At 44.8% G+C, this 18,749-nt stretch overlaps 1 protein-coding gene across 1 annotated transcript in view; it reads left to right on the forward strand.

Annotated features, from left to right (window-relative positions):
- The window catches only part of ATP8A2 (ATPase phospholipid transporting 8A2), a 2,134,099-nt gene that overhangs the window by 902,784 nt on the left and 1,212,566 nt on the right, over window positions 1-18,749 (forward strand). Inside the window, exon 23 of the mRNA XM_086935178.1 lies at window positions 10,738-10,876. Coding sequence (XP_086791304.1) covers window positions 10,738-10,876 — 139 coding nt within the window. The remainder of the gene's footprint in view (window positions 1-10,737; window positions 10,877-18,749) is intronic.

An 18,749-nucleotide genomic window follows, 5' to 3' on the forward strand; every position in this document is an offset into this window, starting at 1 on the left:
CTGGGTTTAATCGATCATCATTCTTTAGCTCACTCCGCCACCCCAGTTCAGACATGGCCATATGCAAATCCGTCTGACCCTGTGCCTCATGGGAATGACCACAACAACAGTTAATGATTAATTCAATATACATTAAAAATGACTATTACCTGCTATCCAAGCCATTCTTATAGCTTTGGGGGGCTAAAATAGTCTGAATTATCACACAGGAGTGCGATGGTGACCTCCCAGTTTGGGCCCCACTCCGGTACCCTGGCAAAAAATCTTGGAGTCTGGCTGGACCCCACTCTCTCCTATGAAATACACACTAGACGTGTAGTGGGGAAATTTTTCGGAGTCCTCAAAAATGTACGGAAAACAATGGATCTCCTTCCTATAGAGGCTAGGAAGACGTTGGAGCACGTCCTCCTTACATCTCGCCTAGACTATGGCAATATCCTTTATCTGGGCGCTACTGCTAAATGCCTTGGGAGACGGCAGGTTGTGCAGAACGCCGCTGCGCGACTGGTACCGGCGCATCCTAGGAGGGCAGCCTCTAAAAGAGCCCTGGATACTTTGCATTGGCTACCAGTTAGGAAGCGAGTGATGTTTAAAGCATTATGTACATGCCATCGCATCACCCAGGACACAGGCCCCTAGTATCTGAAGGACCTTGTCACCAGCTATGTGCCTGGAAGGTCCCTGAGATCTAGTGGGATTGGCCTGTTGATGCTGCCTAAAGTGAAGAAGGCCAGAATGGGTGGTAGATCCTTCCGGGTCTTGGCAGCTCAGAACTGGAACAAACTCCCTATAAATCTCCGGATGGAGACTTCTGAAGTTAGGTTTAGGAAGGCGCTTAAAACCCACTTGTTCTCTGACTAAGTTAGGTTGAGCACCTTGGAGCCGGACCGTTGCCACTTTCTCCCACCTTAGCGTTGCGACACGCCGAGATGGCGTAACCAAGCGCTTTATAAATTCCTTTATTATTATTATTATGGTTAGTAGTTATGTTGTTACTATCATTGGCAGCATAGGAGGGGGCAATATGTGCTACAAGCTGCAGTGGCCTCCTGACAAGAGCCCTGGCACTTTCCACAAATTAAGCACCGGGGAGGAGGTGGCACAGTCCTGGGTAAAAATTGAGCATTGGTAATTATAATGCAGGGCTTGGTATCGATCTGTTATTCATATTTCTCACAATTGTGATTTACGCACGTTGGTAAGGCAGCTAATAGCAGGACTTAGTCCACAGTCCAAGGTGCATAAAGTCAAGATTTGTGCTATTTGCCCATACGATTAGTGCTTCGAAAAACCAGCACGTGGCAGACTGTCATAAGCCCTGGTGCAGGCAATTAGGTACTGGTGCTGAGCACCGGAAACCACTGGCTCAAATAAAGCACTGAATGAGTTCTTATTTTTGGTCAACTCAGTTGGTCTAGAACCATTTTCTAGTGTTTCTTCTCAGATGTCCAGTATTGAAGAAACCACTTCAATGGGATATGAATGTTGTCTTGTCCTGGCTCCCAAAACCCATCTTTCAGCCAGTGCTTTTCTTTGAATAGTTCGTTCTAGAGTTGGAAGTCATTTTTTAATGCCAGGATAATGCACCACTTCCTTTATGTGAGCAATGCTCTGTGAGACTGACAGCTCAGGTGACTGTGTGTGAAATGCCTCTCGATGGAAAGCTCCCACTGCAGCCCTCTTCTCTTAGTCTATGTCCTGCATCATCTACTGTTCCAACCTGCAAAGCTGCTAAGTTCCATGAGGTGGTAGATCCTCCCTCTACCATGTTAGTGCAGCATCCATGGCTTTGCAGAAACATGTCTTTTGTGTTCTTGGGATACCTCATGGATCCCTCCACAATATTCCTTTAACCACATCGCTGCGGCGGCTATTCCGCCGCAGCGCTAAGGGGGAGGGGGGGGGCGCGCGGCGGGCGCATGCTGGTGACGGAACCGCTCCGTCACCAGCCGCGATTGAGCTGTGCTCATGACGGAGCCGTTCCGTCATGACCCAGCCCGCTTAATAGAACGCTCCGCGCAGGCGCGAAATCAGCGCCGCGCAGGCGCGGCGCCGGGCCATGACGGAACCGCTTCGTCATCAGCACAGCGCCACCGCGGCTGATGACGGAGCGGTTCTGTCATAAGCATGGATAGGGTTAAACCCTGCCCTGAATGCAAGCTCAAGTGTGAATGCTAAGTTTGTCTAAGCCGTCTCTGAACTCATCCTATGAGCAGGGCCGGACTGGCTACTGGGCAGTTTGGAATGCTGCCGCGCTGGGGGCTGATTTCGTTCATGGAGACCTGCGTGTGCTTCGAAATAATTAAAGTAAAACTAATTTCGTTCAGCACACGCAGGTCCCCATCAACGAAATCAGCCCCCAGATCAGGAGCATTCCAACCTGCCCGGTAGCCAGTCCGGCCCTGCCTATTAGTTTCCTCTTCATATCGGTTCCTGTAAAGAAGAGTAACTCCAATGTAGCAACTCCTGCATTATAAACTCTGAGACTTCAGCGTTACGAATACGCATTCACTATCCAAAGCAAAGAGCTGTTCACAGTTCAAATGGGCTTTCCTGATTCAGACCAGAGGGTTGGGATGCATCAGGAAGTGAGAGAACAGAAAGGATGCACTAAAGAAATACGCTGTGCAACACCGGACTTCACAGATTTTGAACTACTAATGAAGTTTCATATTGAAACACAATGGGGTCTATTCACAAATTGCACTTTGTAGTACATATAATATTCACAAACTTACATGTGGAGGCCTCAGCATCTCCTATCTTTTCTATGCAGAGATCTTCTCCCCGTTTATAGAGATGTCCGCACATATATGCCTATGTTTTTGTACTAAATGCGGGAGGGACAGAGGGGAGTGCCGGGAAAATAGTAATATTTTTTCAAAATGGGAAAAATTTTGGGAGGGGAAGGAGAGCTTAAGGAAGAGTTTAGGCTGGAAAATGACCCACCTGCAAAGGTGTAAGTCAATTGCTATTCACAACTGCAGTTCTATAGTACTATAGCCAAAAAGGTTCCAAAACTGTTGAAAATGTATTCCAGCCAAAAAGGTTCCAAAACTGTTGAAAATGTATTCCAGCTCAGACCAGGTGAAATTGCAATCTCCCCACATGATCAACCACTGGAACTGCAACACTCTTCCATACAGAATAAAGGAGGCAGGGACTTGAAATAAAACAACATAGGGATATAATTTGAATATAAATATTTTTATTTTTTTATCATTTTGATGGTTATTTTTTGCAAACAAATGTAAATTAGTTGCAAATAATTCTATAATATCATTTAGTCATTTTTAATACATATTAAATAAAAATAAACCTGTAACAGATTTTTTAATATAAATCCAAATTAATTAATTATTTAAACTTTTAAGTTAACAGTGCCGTGACATTTTTATTTGTTTTAGGTTTAAAAATATACATTTATAAAATGATTGAACATTAATATTACCAAAAGACTTGTCATTAAATAATTTTAAAGTATTACATTTGAAAGTTTAATAAGGTTTTACTTTTTCCTATACTTTTCCATAACCAGATTTATCTTCCATGGCGCAGAACTGCACCTACACGTGAACAGGTACTAATAGTACTGTACACTCATAAATTTGGTTTCATCCCCTTCTTTAAAGGGGTGTGAACTTGTAAGGTTGCACTTTGTAGTATTTTTACACTTTACTACTGGTAGTTATTGAACATTATCAGGTGTAAACTTACTACAAAGTGTAAGAGTGCATTTCCAGTGAGCAAATCTATCTGTGAATAGGGAGCTACAAGCTAATAATAAGAAAAGTCAATTGCCTGGTAGCATGAGGACTACTACTGGTGACTACTTTTCTATTTGTGAAGACAGAAGTAACATTTCATGAGGTTCAAAACGCTACCTTTTTGGTGTTTTTAAGGGTGCGGCCTCTTTTGAAATTACATTATTTGCACAGAATGGGAGTAGATGCCCTCTTCGTCTCCTCCGATGTCTGATTTTCTTCGTGGTGTACTATGTTATCTCAGTTCTGTTCACAGAGACATTTGTGTTTCCTTCTGCAATTTGTTGGGTTACAACACCACCCACTTGCCTTTTTGAAAAGATGTATTTTATTTCGATTCACATCAGCAAATCATGTAATAAAGCTCCACACGATCTGTTCTTAATTTACCCACTAGGTGGCAGCAATGGCATAGCTGTCAGTTAATTATAATACATTTTCTGTAAATCACATAGTATGCCAGGCTTTGCTAGCCCACTGATGATGAAGGGTCACTCTGTACACACAGCATGGAAGGGACTTATAAGGCACAGGACTTGAAAGCACCCTTGAGGTCTGTTGATTCAAGGCATTTATAAAACAAATGCTTTCAATAACCACATAGAACTAATGTAAGTGCCAGCAGTGTCATCTTTTGGTTTTGGGGTTCAGGGCAACATGTATTTTACGGTCCCTTGTTCGTAAGAACTTTTAATGTATTACACATTTTCTGGTGATTCAAGTTCACATGATGCCAAACAATATTGAATTATACTCAAACTTTCAGAAATGGACACAAAAATAGCTGAATATGTGTTACAGGAGTCAGAAACATTCTTCTAATGACACTGCTTAGAGAGAGAAAAAGTAAGAGGTAAAGGTAGGCAGAGAAATAGAGATTGGTTGAGATAAATAAATAGAGGTGAAATAAAGAGAGAAAAAGATCTCTTGCCCAGCGAAAACATTCTAGGGGCCCCTTTGGAAGGTGTGGGCCATGGGCAATGGCCCCCTTTGTCCATGCGTTAAAACGTCTCTGAGTCGGTAGATAAGAATATGTATTTGTGTGTAGTGCATCTTAATATGCACAGAACAACAATCCATAAAATATTTTGAAATGTTAAGAGTCCTGAGGCCGTATTTGCTGTGGGTGTGTGCACCTGTTTTTGTGCCATTGGGGCTCTCGAGTATTACTGACACTTATGAGGCCCCTTCCATAATGTGCTCTAGCCGGATGTATGACGTTACAATGCATACTTTTACAACGCCTACCTTTACAACGCAATTTTTACACCGCAACTACCATTACAACGCAAACCATCACAACGCATGCCATTACAACGAATTCTTTGAAACTACCTTTACAACGCGTTCCACTACAACGCATACTACATTTACAACGCATACCATTACAACGCATAACATTACATTGCATGTAAGGTAAGTATTGGATAGTGTAGGGGTAAAATTTACTATTCTAACTCCAGGGGGTGCAACAGTAGGGTAAGTGTTGGATAGTGTAGGGGTAAAAATTACTATTCTAACTCCAGGGGGTGCAACAGTAGGGTAAGTGTTGGATGGTGTAGGGGTACTATGTGTTGTAATGCTATGCGTTGTAATGGTATGCGTTGTAATGACTGCGTTGTAATGGCATGCGTTGTAGTGGTGTGCGTTGTAGTGTCATGTGTTGTAATGGTTGTGTTGTAAATGCATGCGTTGTAATGGATGTTGCGTTGTAAAAGTTTTGTTGTAATGGTAGTACGGTGTAAAAGTTGCGTTGTAAAGGTTGTTTCCCGCTCTAGCCGGTGGATAAGAACTTGCGCTCAGTCCCAAGTGGGCATTCACTTATTTGCAAAGAGGCAAGACCCCATGCAAACCAGCTAATGACTTTGACCCTGCGCTATTATATTTTTATTTACCCCACATGTAGCTTGTACACCTTCTGATGTGTTAATTCTTTAAGGCGCTATATATTTTTATAATGAAACTACCCCAAATGCTGTCTTATTTATATATGCGGTCTCTACCTCAACTGTAGTCTATATGTACTACTGTTGCTTCACAAATATTTCTTTATTTATTGATATGTACTATTGTATTTACTCCCCATGTAATCTGTGCACCTGTTGACGCAAGAACTTGGTAAATGACCTTATAGGTACGAATACTTACCTTAAACCTGCATCGTCAACACATCTGGATGTCAGATGTATACTTTGTTTTCTCTCAATCACTTTGTATTTATACTTACTATAAACGTAACTCATGTATATGCTGCTATACCAACTCTGTAAAGCGCTCTGATACCTTCGGGTCCAGTTTGCGCTATACAAAACACAAAAAATGTAATAAAGTTGAATGCAGGTACAAACCGGGTGTCGGGGGGTTCTCCGATTGTGCGCCACTTATGAAATGTGCACTTTCAGTACTTCATCCGAGCGCGCTCTTTGGGAGAATGCCTCGCTGGTCCAAGCGACCCCTCCGCAGTAATTTCCCCACAGGTGTGTGTAATCACGCACTGCTGCTTCCTGTGGTGGAATCCCTGTCCCCTTCCACTGAAAATTGAATCTGCAGTTTCAAACAGCTGCTTTACCGCTCAGTTCGGTTCTGTCCCACTGCAAGCGTATGATTGCTCACCAAATGGGGAAAGCACATTTTATATTTATAATGTGGCACAAGGTCCCAGTTTGCAGCAGGCTCCTGCACCGTAATAAGGCCCCAGGGTTCAATTACGTTGGATACCTTTGTTGCTGCAGGAGCAATTCCTGATAATCACTAGAAAACATTTTTTAGAATGATTCCCTTAATAAGTTACAGAAGTTGATATTTCACTTTAGGTTTGATCTCATCTCGCTGTCCATTGTGTGGGCATTGAGTATGTGGGCCAAAAATCTCAGTGTAATAATGTATTTTTAATGCAAAAAACAACAATTGATGGACAGAATGCAGAAAAATGTCATACATTCACCCCAGTACAGAGATCTGGGCCTAAATCCATTGTTTTTTGCTCACCATGCCATTCCAGTTTGGATCCAGCCATATCGGTCTAGACCATGCGCCCAATGTCTAGCCCGAACCTCCAGGCCAGGTCTTCCCTGGACTGGAAACAAGCATCCTAGGAAATGTTTCGGGCTTTCAGCCTTCATCAACCAGGATAGCTTGACTCCAGTGGCGTGGAGAGCACGAGACCCACATCTGGGCATACCCATCGCACCCCACTCGGGGTTAGAATGCAGAACAATGCCATACATTCACCCCAGTACAGAGATATGGGCCTAATCCATTGTTTTTTTGTTCACCATGCCATTCCAGTTAGGACCCAGCCATATGCACATCAGTCTTGACCCTGCGCCCATTGGGAACAGTCCAGCACTTCACCACTGTATTCAAGCTAACCTGGCTGATGAAGGGTGATGCCCAGAAACCGGTTCCAAGATGCTTGTTTTCTGTCCAGGGAGGACCTGGCTTGGCAGCTCGGGCTGGAATGTTCCCACAAGGAACAGGGTCAAGACTGATTTGCATATGGCTGGGTCCAAACTGGGGCGGTGTGGTGAACAAAAGAATTATGGATTAAACCCAGATCCTTGTAACTGGGGTTGAATGTTTGCATTGTCCAGCATTCCGTCTATCAATTGTTTCGTTTGTAATGTATTTTTAGACTTGAGTAATTTGTGAACAGTGGGTTTTGCTGTCATTGAATAGCACTCACTGCTGCAAAAAGAAATGGTGCAAAGTAACAGATCCTTACAATATACTAAGGGCTAAATGTCCCCTAGGAGTTAATTAGCACCACTTGGGAAGCATTTGATAAACTCTTGGTACATATTGATGAGGAAATGCTACCTAGTGCTATATACGAGAGTTGAGCAAAGGTTGCGTGTGAGAACACCGCTACTGTCTGTTGCTGTCTGTGGAAGGCCAATGTGCATCAGAATTACCATTTCTCACCAACGACCCAGCCAGCTGTTGTGTTAGAGCAAAACGTGTTTGCCCTTTATGAGCTATTCCATAAGGTAAAGTTACCAAGACATCCCCTTTCCTATAAAGCCGTTACTTTTGCACCTATCCCATCCCTCATGCACTTCACTAGGGCAGGCGATGTTAATGGGAGCTCAGTTCTCTGGTCTCAACGCCAGTTACTGCCATTTTTCTATTTTTTTGTCAGCCCATTCATAGATGGTGCAGATATTACCACTGTGTGGGCAGTAGGATGTCCTTCGAATACATGTGCTACACATAACTGTGGCAGTCGAGGAGACCTTTTTGTTTTCAGGTACATAAGTGGTACTTAAGGTGGTGGTTAGGAGAGCCTGCCGGAAAAGCATTTCTCAGGTGATCCACCAAGGAGCTTCGAGCCCCACCCACCTCACCTCCCTGCTGACACGAGAGGACAAAGCGTGTAGCTCGACTAGTCTGGGTGGAATATGCTAAAGTCAGTAACTGTCTGAAACCGGTTGTAACGGAAATAAATGCGGGGAGTCCATTCTTTGTAAATTCATGGATGTATTTATTCTGATAGTAATCAGGAGGAGCCCCACCAGGAGCAGACTGTACGCTGCTCAGCCCAGACAGCAACTGACCAAACCATTCCAACGTTCTAACCTTCAACATTCTGAAATACACACATCCTGGCTGAGCAGCATACTACACCGGTCCTAGAGCTGGACTTGTTAAATACACAAACTCTGTCTCTAACCTTGGGTTATGTATTTAGCAAAGACTAATCTTTCGCCCAGAATTTCTTAACCCTTTCGCTGCGGTGGCTATTCCGCCGCAGTGCTAGCGGGGTGGGGCGGCCGCGCGGCGGCCGCATGCTGGTGACAGAACCGCTCCGTCACCAGCCGCGGTTGAGCTGTGCTGGTGACGGAGTGGTTCCGTCATGACCGCCCCGCTCAATACAACAGCCGCGCAGGCGCGAAATCAGCGCCGCACAGGCGCGGCGGCCTGGCCATGACGGAACCGCTCCGTCATCAGCACAGCCCAACCGTAGCTGATGACGGAGCGGTTCCGTCATCAGCAGGGGAGGGGTTAATGACCTGTACTGGAGTCCCACACCTGTGGAAACTGAGAGGGACTGATGTGCTCCATAAGACCAACTGATTGCCAACTCCCCCTTCCCAGGTTTGGCAACCAAACCTGGAAGTTCTTATCCTGCCTCGTAGGAAGGATCCCACCGTCTGCTGAGGACGGGTGCTGGAGGTGCCTAGAAGAGGGCTGTGAGGAGCTGCGCAGGTAGAACGGACTATTGTCTTTTTGTTCAGAGAAGGCTCGGCAATGCCAGGCTGTGTGGTGAGGCCTTGTGGCCCTGTTTCCATGCAGTGTGCCCCTGCTCTGAGTGAGCTACTTTGCTACCCTGATCTGTGCTTGTTAGTTGGGCTTTTGTCAATTTGCCCACCCGTTTGACGTAGCCCAGTGGAAAGTGAGTGGCAATGGTGGAAATGCCTCGAAGGCTTACTTGCTACGAGTATTGCTATAAAGACTAAAGCAATTCCTGTGAAAAGCTAGCAATAAAAGGATTCGTAATTGCACTCAGTTGTTCAGCACATAGATAAAATCACTGCCTGCAATCCGAGGTGGGATTTTCGTTTGTGTGGGAGATGGCTTCGCTTGAGCAGTGGGCCTGAGGCAGTTCCCTCAAAGAAGGTTTCCTACCTGCTGGCAGGCCCGAGTGTCTGTGGTCTCCTGTTGCCAGTGTCTGTGCGTTCTCTCCTCGGGTGTGCAAGCTGCACAACCCCACTGCCGGTGGTAGCAACACAGAAAACCAGGCTGAGGCAGATGCTGCATCTCCAACAAGGAAACCCTGCCAGTGCACCACAAGCATCACCACAGCTCGTGATGCAGCACCGGAAGTGCACATGCACTTACCAAACCAAGGTGCTGCGCATAACCAGGACTGCACAGTGTAAGGTAAGTTCTGCAGACACTGGAGTAGGGTTAGATGTTAGAAGTGCCTGTGTTGTAGACACAGCAGTCGAGGTGCATTAAAAAAGTAAGGGAACTGTGAAGTTGTGCACAATGGGGGCGGGGTGAGTAAGCGCGGGGTCAAAGGCATGGCCGCCACCTCTTCTGCAGCAGGAACAAGGGCGTAACAAGCCTCCCAGAATCCCCTGACCAATCACAATGCTTCCTTACAGCAACATTGTGAATGGTCCGAGCACCATGAGGCTAAGCATGTTCTCCACCCAAAATGTACAATACAGTCTGTAGCGAACATGCAAAGTGTGCATGACGGTTTGGCCGGTCCGAGATGGCCAGCCAAACCGTCATGTGCACTTAAGGTGCAGCCACCAGTCTTCCTCCGGCCTCGACGTCAGGGTACCCCGGCCCCACCCCATCCTGACAGCCTGGCTGCAATGCAACTGCAATACTAAAAATAAAATGGTGACAACGTTCTGTTATTATCATTTTATTTTTCATTTGCGCTGCTTTAAAGCAGTGGGGCAACGCTCCTCCACCTTAGTGGAGGAGCCGCTCCTGGTTGTTAAGTTGTTAAATGAATGACTAGTGATGAGTCCTTAAACAGTTCTAATCAATTCACACCGAAGAGTCCTTGTCCACAAAAGGAGTGCCCTTTCCCACCACCTCCACTGGCATAAATGGAGCTAATGAAGGCAAACATATTTCCTTGTCAATGCTATTTTCCTTGTTCAAACTGCTAGAGGATTTCTGTGCCATACAAAATTCAAAATAAATCAACAAAAATTATACAATGTAGCTAAGATTATAATAGCATATTTATGAACACAACTACCTATAAAAAGAAATTTTGCTTTCAGAGAGAGAATCTGATATGTACTGACCATCGTTCCATCTAGTAAGCGATTGTTTCCTGAATTGATTTAAGATGTATTTTCAAACTGTATCTAAATGAGAAGTGAACTGTGTTTGAATCTAAAAAATGTAACAAACTTATAGCAATGTTTTCTTCCATTGTTTTAAAACCCCTCCATACAAGTTTCTCAAGTCCAGATATTTACATAAACCAATCTGTTTTCAGAATTTGCTACTTCTAGGAGCAACAGCCATAGAAGATCGCCTCCAAGGTGGTGTTCCCGAAACTATAGCAACCCTGATGAAAGCCGAAATCAAAATTTGGGTGCTGACAGGAGACAAACAGGAAACCGCTATCAACATAGGTAACGGCATTTTTTTTCTGTTGGAGTACTTTCTGAAACGATGAATTCCTTTCAGCTAACAAACTTGTTTTAGTCCATGCGAATCTGTTTGCAACCTCTAAAATCTTCATCTTTTGTTTAGTAAATCATTGTTTATCTGTAGAAAGCTGATATTTATTCATTTTCGGCCTTAGGACAGAATTGATATGAGTCGAGAGAGCTATGCTTAGCTCCTAGTACTGAAATAGCAGGAGTCCTGCAAGGCAGATTAAGTATCAATTACTATAGCGGAGTGTACAATCCAAGAGTGGCAGAGCTTGGGGTGCTGCTGGTAAGGAATGAGAAGCATGTTGTGGGTTCCCCATGCATGGAAAGCAAGGGTTCTCCAGCTGAGGATGTAGGTAGACTCACAGAGCTGTGTGTGCATGTTTCAGTACTGAAATGTATGGCAGTCATGGGTTGTGGGGCTGTTAAGATGCACTGGCGGGGCTGTGAGTTGATCTCGGTGGTAGAATGGAACTGGTGTTAGAGGCCAGAGTTCAGTTGCATTCACATAGTTCTATGTCTAGTAACAGCAGTATAGTGTTTTCTGTGGATCATGTCTGTGGAATGGGGCCCTCGCTGCGGGACGGTGCCGTCATTGAGAAGCTTGCTTGCCCTGTCCGTTCCGCAGCATTGTATCACGAGCAGCCAACCTGAATGTGAAGCCCTCTCTCATATGCTTGCTCCTTCCGTCAGTTTGGTGGGGTGATTTGAAGATGCACCTCTCATGGCACCACAGGATGGCTGCGTGAGCCCACATGACCTCGGGATCTGTGTGCCCAACGGGTATCCGCGATGGTCCCCAGGAGACGGCTGCATGGGTTTGTCACTGCCCTTCGGGGTGAGTCATGAGGTCAGCCACTAGACCTCACAGATTGCTGTGTGCATTCAAGGGCCCTGCACAGTGCCCCATGGGCATGTTGGGGTGTGGTAGCTGACCCCCACGTGGCTCCAGCTGTTGCGATGTGCCAGTCCAGCTGGCCTCCCGCCCTCTGGGATTGTTGGTGTGTGGGCCCCCTCTAAACAACATCCGAATGGTTCAGGAGACACTCCGCTCTGCCCAGCGCAGCCCAGCCAGGTACACAGGTCACTTCCCTTTCGCAGCAAGGTGACTGCTGTTCCATCTCCGCAAGGCACTGCCAATCGGAATCGGAGAGCCTGACCTGCACTTGAGCACGTTCCCCCACTGGGCGTTATCAACTCCTTATGTGTGCTCAGCCAGGCGTGTGGACTCCCCTTACATGTGCCAACCCCTCCAGGCTCTCCTCATTGTCACGCTAGCACAATCTTCACCCTTCGAGTGTGTTGGTGGCCAAACCACCGCAGCACCAACAGGGCCCGCTCCTCCAACAGCCTCACCAGTGGAGAATTGTGCTGGATAAGGGCGACGGTCAGATAGCGCAGTTCGGGCTGCGCCCACCATCTTCCGCACCTTAGCCGGCCACAGAAAAAAGTTCATGGTTAAAAACCTATGGCATGCCCTTTGTCTTTCTACTGCCATGTAAAATAACTTGGATTCGTATATTACTTTTCCACCTGTTTAGAGTATCTTGTCACTGAATAATGGATGTTTATTACCCAACCCAATAATACTGATTGTTGAAACTCTGAGCCTACCCACGGGGTTCAAGCCTGCGACCATGTGGTCAGCCTCATATTCCTGCCGCGGATGACTCTCTTGTGAATACTTTCATGACTGATACTATATTATGATTTTAATCTGTGCTTCTGCTCGAGCCTTCCCCTGCCTTCATGTGTTGAAGGTGGTATTGCAAGTCTTGGGAGGGTTAATTGTCTGTTGCTGTTTGGAGCCTGCAGGGGAGACTTAAATGATGATTCTATTTTAGGCCTTTAGCTCGAGGGGACCCGGGTGGAGGAGCTACTGGTCAGGCCACTCTGACTGATTAACATCCTGATTTACTTGCTCAAGTTTATGGAGTCAAATGTTAGCCTTTGGTCAGACAGAGCCCTGTAGAAATATCGACTCTAGACACACATTGTAGCAGTTGAGTGACTTGTTCATATGACTGGCTCCTTTGGTGTTGCTCAACTCTGCAAAGAAATGTCTCTGGGCATTCTCCCTAATAAATATTACAGCCCGTCGCTTTATGTTGAGTGTTCGTGGTATTTTTCACTTCAACAAGCTGAGCGCAATCTCAGGAACTGGAAAATGTGCAAAGTTTCACGTTTTTACTTTTAAGATTCATATTAAGTTTTCTGAACTGTTGAGAGATTAGAGAAATATTAATCTATTAAGAGAACGTGTTGAGGCTAAATATTTTGTCTCCTTGATTCTGAAGGATGTTCACGCATGTGCGATACAGGCAAACTTGATACTCTAGTTGCAGACAATACTGGCACAACTGATAACATTGTTGCACTCGCCCACCTAGTCCACAAAACACTAGTCCGCATGAGAGCTCTAAAATGCATGTTTCATTGACTACAGGAAAGCCTTTGATAGTATAGACAAGGGCAGCCTGTGGCAGGAATGGAGCAATTGGGGGCCTTCCATCTAAAATAGTGACTCCTATCATCGTTCTGTATTGCGACAATTGGATACAACTAAAACTCAGCAGCGGTGGGACACTCTCCAGTAAGATGTACATAAACAAAGACCTAAAACCGAGATGTGGGCTTTCCCCTATACTATTCAACGTATTTATTGTTGAAATGGACAAGCAGAAAAACCAAAGAGCCTGCCTACCGAAACTCAATGGCCAGCAACTACATATTTTGCAGTACGCAGAGGATATTGTGCTACTAGACTACTCAGCGATTGGCTTTCAGCATTCCTTGAGTAATCTGGCACCTATTGCAAGGAAAATGGTTTACAGATAAGCCTTGGAAAACCAAAGGCATTATATTTCTACAAATGAAAGAGGTAATCTTTGGTATGGAAATTAGGTAGAAAATCAATCACCAGTGTACATTTGTGTAAATATTTAGGTTTGAATTTCAAGCCTGAGGATCCAGCAACCTCCATATGTCATCACTTCAAAACCATTCCAAAGGGATTGCATTCACATTGAACGAAGTGACGAATAACCTAAGTGGAGAATAACCTAACTGGCCCCTCTCCATTAGTTATTAGTGCCCAACTTCATTAGCTCTGGGAAAGGTAGAACTTGCAGTATTGAAAAAAAAAATCGTTTTCCAATTCAAGGACATGTAAAGGTTAAAAGTACATGGTCAACTTTTTAAATACACTGCACCCTGCCCTACGTGCTGGTCCGTGCCTATCCTAGGGGTTACTTGTATGAAATGAAAAGGAAGGGTTAGGCCTGGAAGAAGCTTTATTTAGCCAGGTCGAAATGGCAGTTTTAAAACTGCACACCCAGGCTGCAATGGCAGGCCAAAGACATTTTAAAAGGCTACTTAAGTGGGAGGCACAATCAGTGCTGCAGGCCCACTATTAGCGTTTAATTTACAGGACCTGAGTACAGGTAGTACCACTTTACTAGGCATTTACAAGTAAATTAAAGGTGCCAATTGGGTGGAGGTCAACGTTACCATGTTTTGAGGAGAGAGCACAAGCACTTTAGTTCTGGTTAGCAGTGTTAAAGTGTGCATAGTCCCAAGGCTAGCAAAAACAAAATCATCAAAAACAGGAGGATTGGAGGCAAAAAGTTGGGGGAAACCAGGAAAAGGATGTCTGGTCCAAAAACATTATATGTGGTTCTGTAAAATTGTTCTCCAAGTCATGGTCGTCCATAAAGGTCACAAAAATATTGACTAATGCTTTCAACCCATTGGCTGTGTGTGCTAATAGTACAGAGCCATCCACATATGAAAGAGTTGGATACGGCCTGGTACTGACTACAGGAGTGTCATGTCCAAACTTAATCAAAAAAGAATTCAAACTATTGATATACATGATGAATAGGAGCCAATATACAGCCCTCCTTTCCCCATTCCAGTTTAAAAGATTGTGCACTCTCTCAATCGTTCCCAAATCTAAACTTAGCGGAAAGGTCGGAGTGGAGTGCGGATAAAAGCTCCACTAAGGGATCCTCCAGACCGATACCTCTAAGGTGCTGCCACACTTTGGATCGGTTGACAGAGTCAAATGCACTAGTTAAATCCATGAAGGCCAGGTACAGAGGGCAGTCTCCAGCAATGGTATATTTGCAGATGATCAAATGTAAATGTAGGTGTTGCTCAAATGTACACAAAACCCTGACGGAATCCATATTGCATTTCACAAAGATTATTCTTAACGGAAAAACAATCAAGAATTCCTCTGTGCACAACTCTTCAGTTGTTCTAATTATAAAATAGAATACTTAAATGTGCCTTTGATAGCGAGGATCCATCCTATTGCACTTTTCTAAAACTGGAACTATCATAGACATAGGCAAAGGAATGGAGTATTTTAGATTTGCTAGATTTATTTATTACATTGGTATGGAGGGGTGTCAAGAAGACAATGTTGGATTCATAGAGGTCCACAGTCACTCCATCCTGCCCAGGAGCCTTACAGAGGGACTTTTGCATATGGCTAATGCTACTTAACGATCAAAGACAGTGGGGTCTGCACTAAACTGGATGAAGTTGGCCTAACGGCTAGGGCGCTCGACCTCGGACCTGGGGAACCCGGTTCGAGTCTCGGTAATGTCGCTAAACCTCCTGTGATTCTGGGCAAATCACTTCATCTCCACGTGCCTAACAAAACGAATGTGTGTCCTTGTGTAACGTAACTGGTGCTATGTAAAGCTCTCTGATACCCGGTTCGGGTCTAGTTCGCGCTATATAAAACTCTGCAAAAAAAATGCTAGTGCAATAGTTTGATTTAAAACTTTAGATATTAGTAAAATGGCATACCCAGTGTTCACCTCTAGTACATGACCCTATTCTATCTGTATGGACATTTTTCGTTTAGAATCTGTTACCTTCCATGCTATCATAAGGGACTCCCATCATTTACAATTTAATTCAGGTTCCCTGCATTTTAACATAGCTTTAAAACGCCTCTAAGAATATTGATCTCATTTCTATTCCTTTGCATATCAGACCTTCAGGTAAAACAATGTTGCACTAAACAGTACTCGCTGCAGATTGCGATGCGGATGGTGGGTCACAGTGCGAGGTGTCCTTAGCTAGTTCCCTGCACCTGCAGCCAGATCAGCGGCACGACTGACGCCCTGACCATTCAGACAGACCAGACCGGTTTCCACTCGCACTTCAGCTTTCATTGCACTGCAGCTGGCTGCCGCTGGGTGGTGCTGCAGGAACAGAACACGATTATTACAGATGGATATAAAACACCCAGGGGAGCTTGTCAGCAGCATTATAGCTCTTTTTAGTCTGTTCTTCTAAAAATGCACGCCTTAGCCTTTAAGTGTGGGTTGGCATTTCATTTCTGGCTATAATTCAGGGGGAGGTGATGTCATTTTACCCTCTGATACAGGTTAGGCAGTCCACCAAATGTCTGAACTTTTCATTCGATTTGCCTTGTAAAGTCGGCCAGCTCCCGCGCCTGCACGTATTAATTCCGTGTGTCCCGCCCGAGTGCCAGCCAGTAAAAGAAACATTTCTACAGGTTTGGCGTGTATAATTTATATGTGCTTTTCGGAAGGCTTTTTTTGGTATATTGCAGCAAGAATAGGACCGGAATCAGAACCAGAAGCAGCCCTCGTATGATGTATGTGACTAGCAGGGCTTTAAGTGGGATGAAAAAACTGGGGGGTCTCTCAAAGGGGCGTGGCAAGTGTAATTAGGGGCGTGGCTTTAAATCACTTACGAAAAAATGTAGCTGTTTCCGTCATTGCATCCAGATATTTGATACAAGTAACATCATACCTACAATAAGTAAGTAATATTGGCGTTGTCAATGGTTATTACTTGCAGAAAATAAATAAGCTGCAACTATAACTTGTATATAATATTGACAAAGCTTCCAATTAAATCCTCGGTGACCCTACCACAATGTTGCTGCTCCTGAGTTTCAGAAAGAGAAGGGAAATCCAGAAAGAAAATGAGTCTTAAAGGATTTCCCTTCCCCCACAACGCTCCCCTTGCATGACGTCATGCTGTAACTTCTCTTCTCTTGAGAAGTGAGCAGTGTGAGCAGCGTACATCCTTGTGCCTGGTGCTGTCTCGAAGTGGGTATCTATCGGGCTTTGTTTTGAGCCTTGGCACTTTTTTCCGGACTGCAGTGACAGCAAACAGCGGTCATTGCAGTCCGGGAAAAAAACGGGCTGCCTGGGTCAGGGCTCAAAACAGAGCCCGATAGAGACCTGTTTCGAGGCCCCCTGAAAAAAACTGCCGGTGCTCAGACCCCTTGAGACCCGGCCCACTTAAAGCCCTGGTGACTAGCCCCATGTTGTGCTAAGCAAGCGTAGCGCGAGCCTCCTGATCAGGGTGTTTGAGAGTTTCAAGCTGGAGGCCTAGGAGGCCTTCCTGTGAGCAAAAATGTAATGAGACACGGAGCCTAATACTAAATGCTTAATTTTGATGTGCAGTGGCGCATGGCCCACATGCTACTAAAAATGATGACACAGACACGGTGGCTAAACTTAGTTAACTGGCCACAAGCACGTGCACCCGGGACCCGGACCCTTTTATTTGCAGGGTCACGTCACTTGTGATGCCTGTGTTGGATGGGTGTGGGTTGCAGGTGTGTCCAGCCCTTTAGGGAGTGGCTGGTAAACTCTAGACTCTAGAACATATCCAGCACAACACTACATTCCTCCCAAACTTTATTAAAAACAAAACTAAGTCCAACCTATGGAAATAAACTTTGCACATGGGACATCACACAGTCTCTCGGTCTTGAGGCAGTCCGCGGGACAATGGTGGACAGGTGCAGCTGGGAGCTCCCGGGTATCTCGGCACATGTCCATAATTTAACTAGCTACTACTGGGCACGAACAATGCAATTCAATTCAATTCTTTATTCGGCTGTATGAAATACAGTCCTAAAAGTACGATAAAATACATATATATACAAGTCATATTTAAAAAGGTTAATACAACAGGAACAGATAATCACGGGAAAATATATGGTATCACGGTCAAATGTAAGTATACTATTTATCAGAGACATATTTACAGGGGTAATATAGTTCGGCTAGGAGTTAGCCTTCCATGCTTTTTCTGAATTTCAGGGCTGTTTTTAAAAAGTTGCATATAAAGAAAGTGCTATCACAGTGCAGCATTTAGAGGTATAGTACTGCTGGCATTATTTGCACAAAGTTCAATTTCTTAAGCAAAGGTTTTAAAAACATTTTCCGCGGTGTCGCATAATATGAGCATATGAATAAAAAGTGTGCCAAGTCTTGCGGAGACTTGTTGTCGCAGCCGCAAGGTGGCAACACTTGTCCTCTGTGGGCTCCGCTCGGTACGGCTAGCATCAGGTGAAATAAACCAAAACGAAATCTGCTCAGCAAGAAGCGCTCATATCTGGAAATGGGCCAGGATAGGTATGGTTCAATTTGTATACATGTTTTGGTTAAAATATGTCTCATTACACTACCCTTCTTCAGTTCAGTTTCTTCCCTAGCAAGCTGTCGGTTCAACAGGAAAGTGTCCTTTACATATGTTACATCGTGCTTGGGTACATGCTGAGGTGTTAAAAAGAGATCCAGCCTGCCCAGATCTTGAAGGCAGTTTCTGATGTATTTTAGCCAGGGTATCTTGAGTTTCCCTTCCCAGGTGAGTGCTTCAAGAAGGATGTTATGGGTTAATGGTATTTCGTCGTTCAGCCAGCATTTTAGCCAACAAAGCAGAGGATTTACAGCAAGCTTGTCCCCTAAGTGTGGCATGCCCAGGTCCTCATGAGTGGAGAAGTTAGCAGTACTCTTTGGTAGACACAGGACCTGTTTTAAAAAGTTATTTTCAGTGGTTGTAA

The sequence above is a fragment of the Lissotriton vulgaris genome, chromosome 8, assembly GCF_964263255.1.
Source record: "Lissotriton vulgaris chromosome 8, aLisVul1.2, whole genome shotgun sequence".
Classification (NCBI taxonomy): domain Eukaryota; kingdom Metazoa; phylum Chordata; class Amphibia; order Caudata; family Salamandridae; genus Lissotriton; species Lissotriton vulgaris.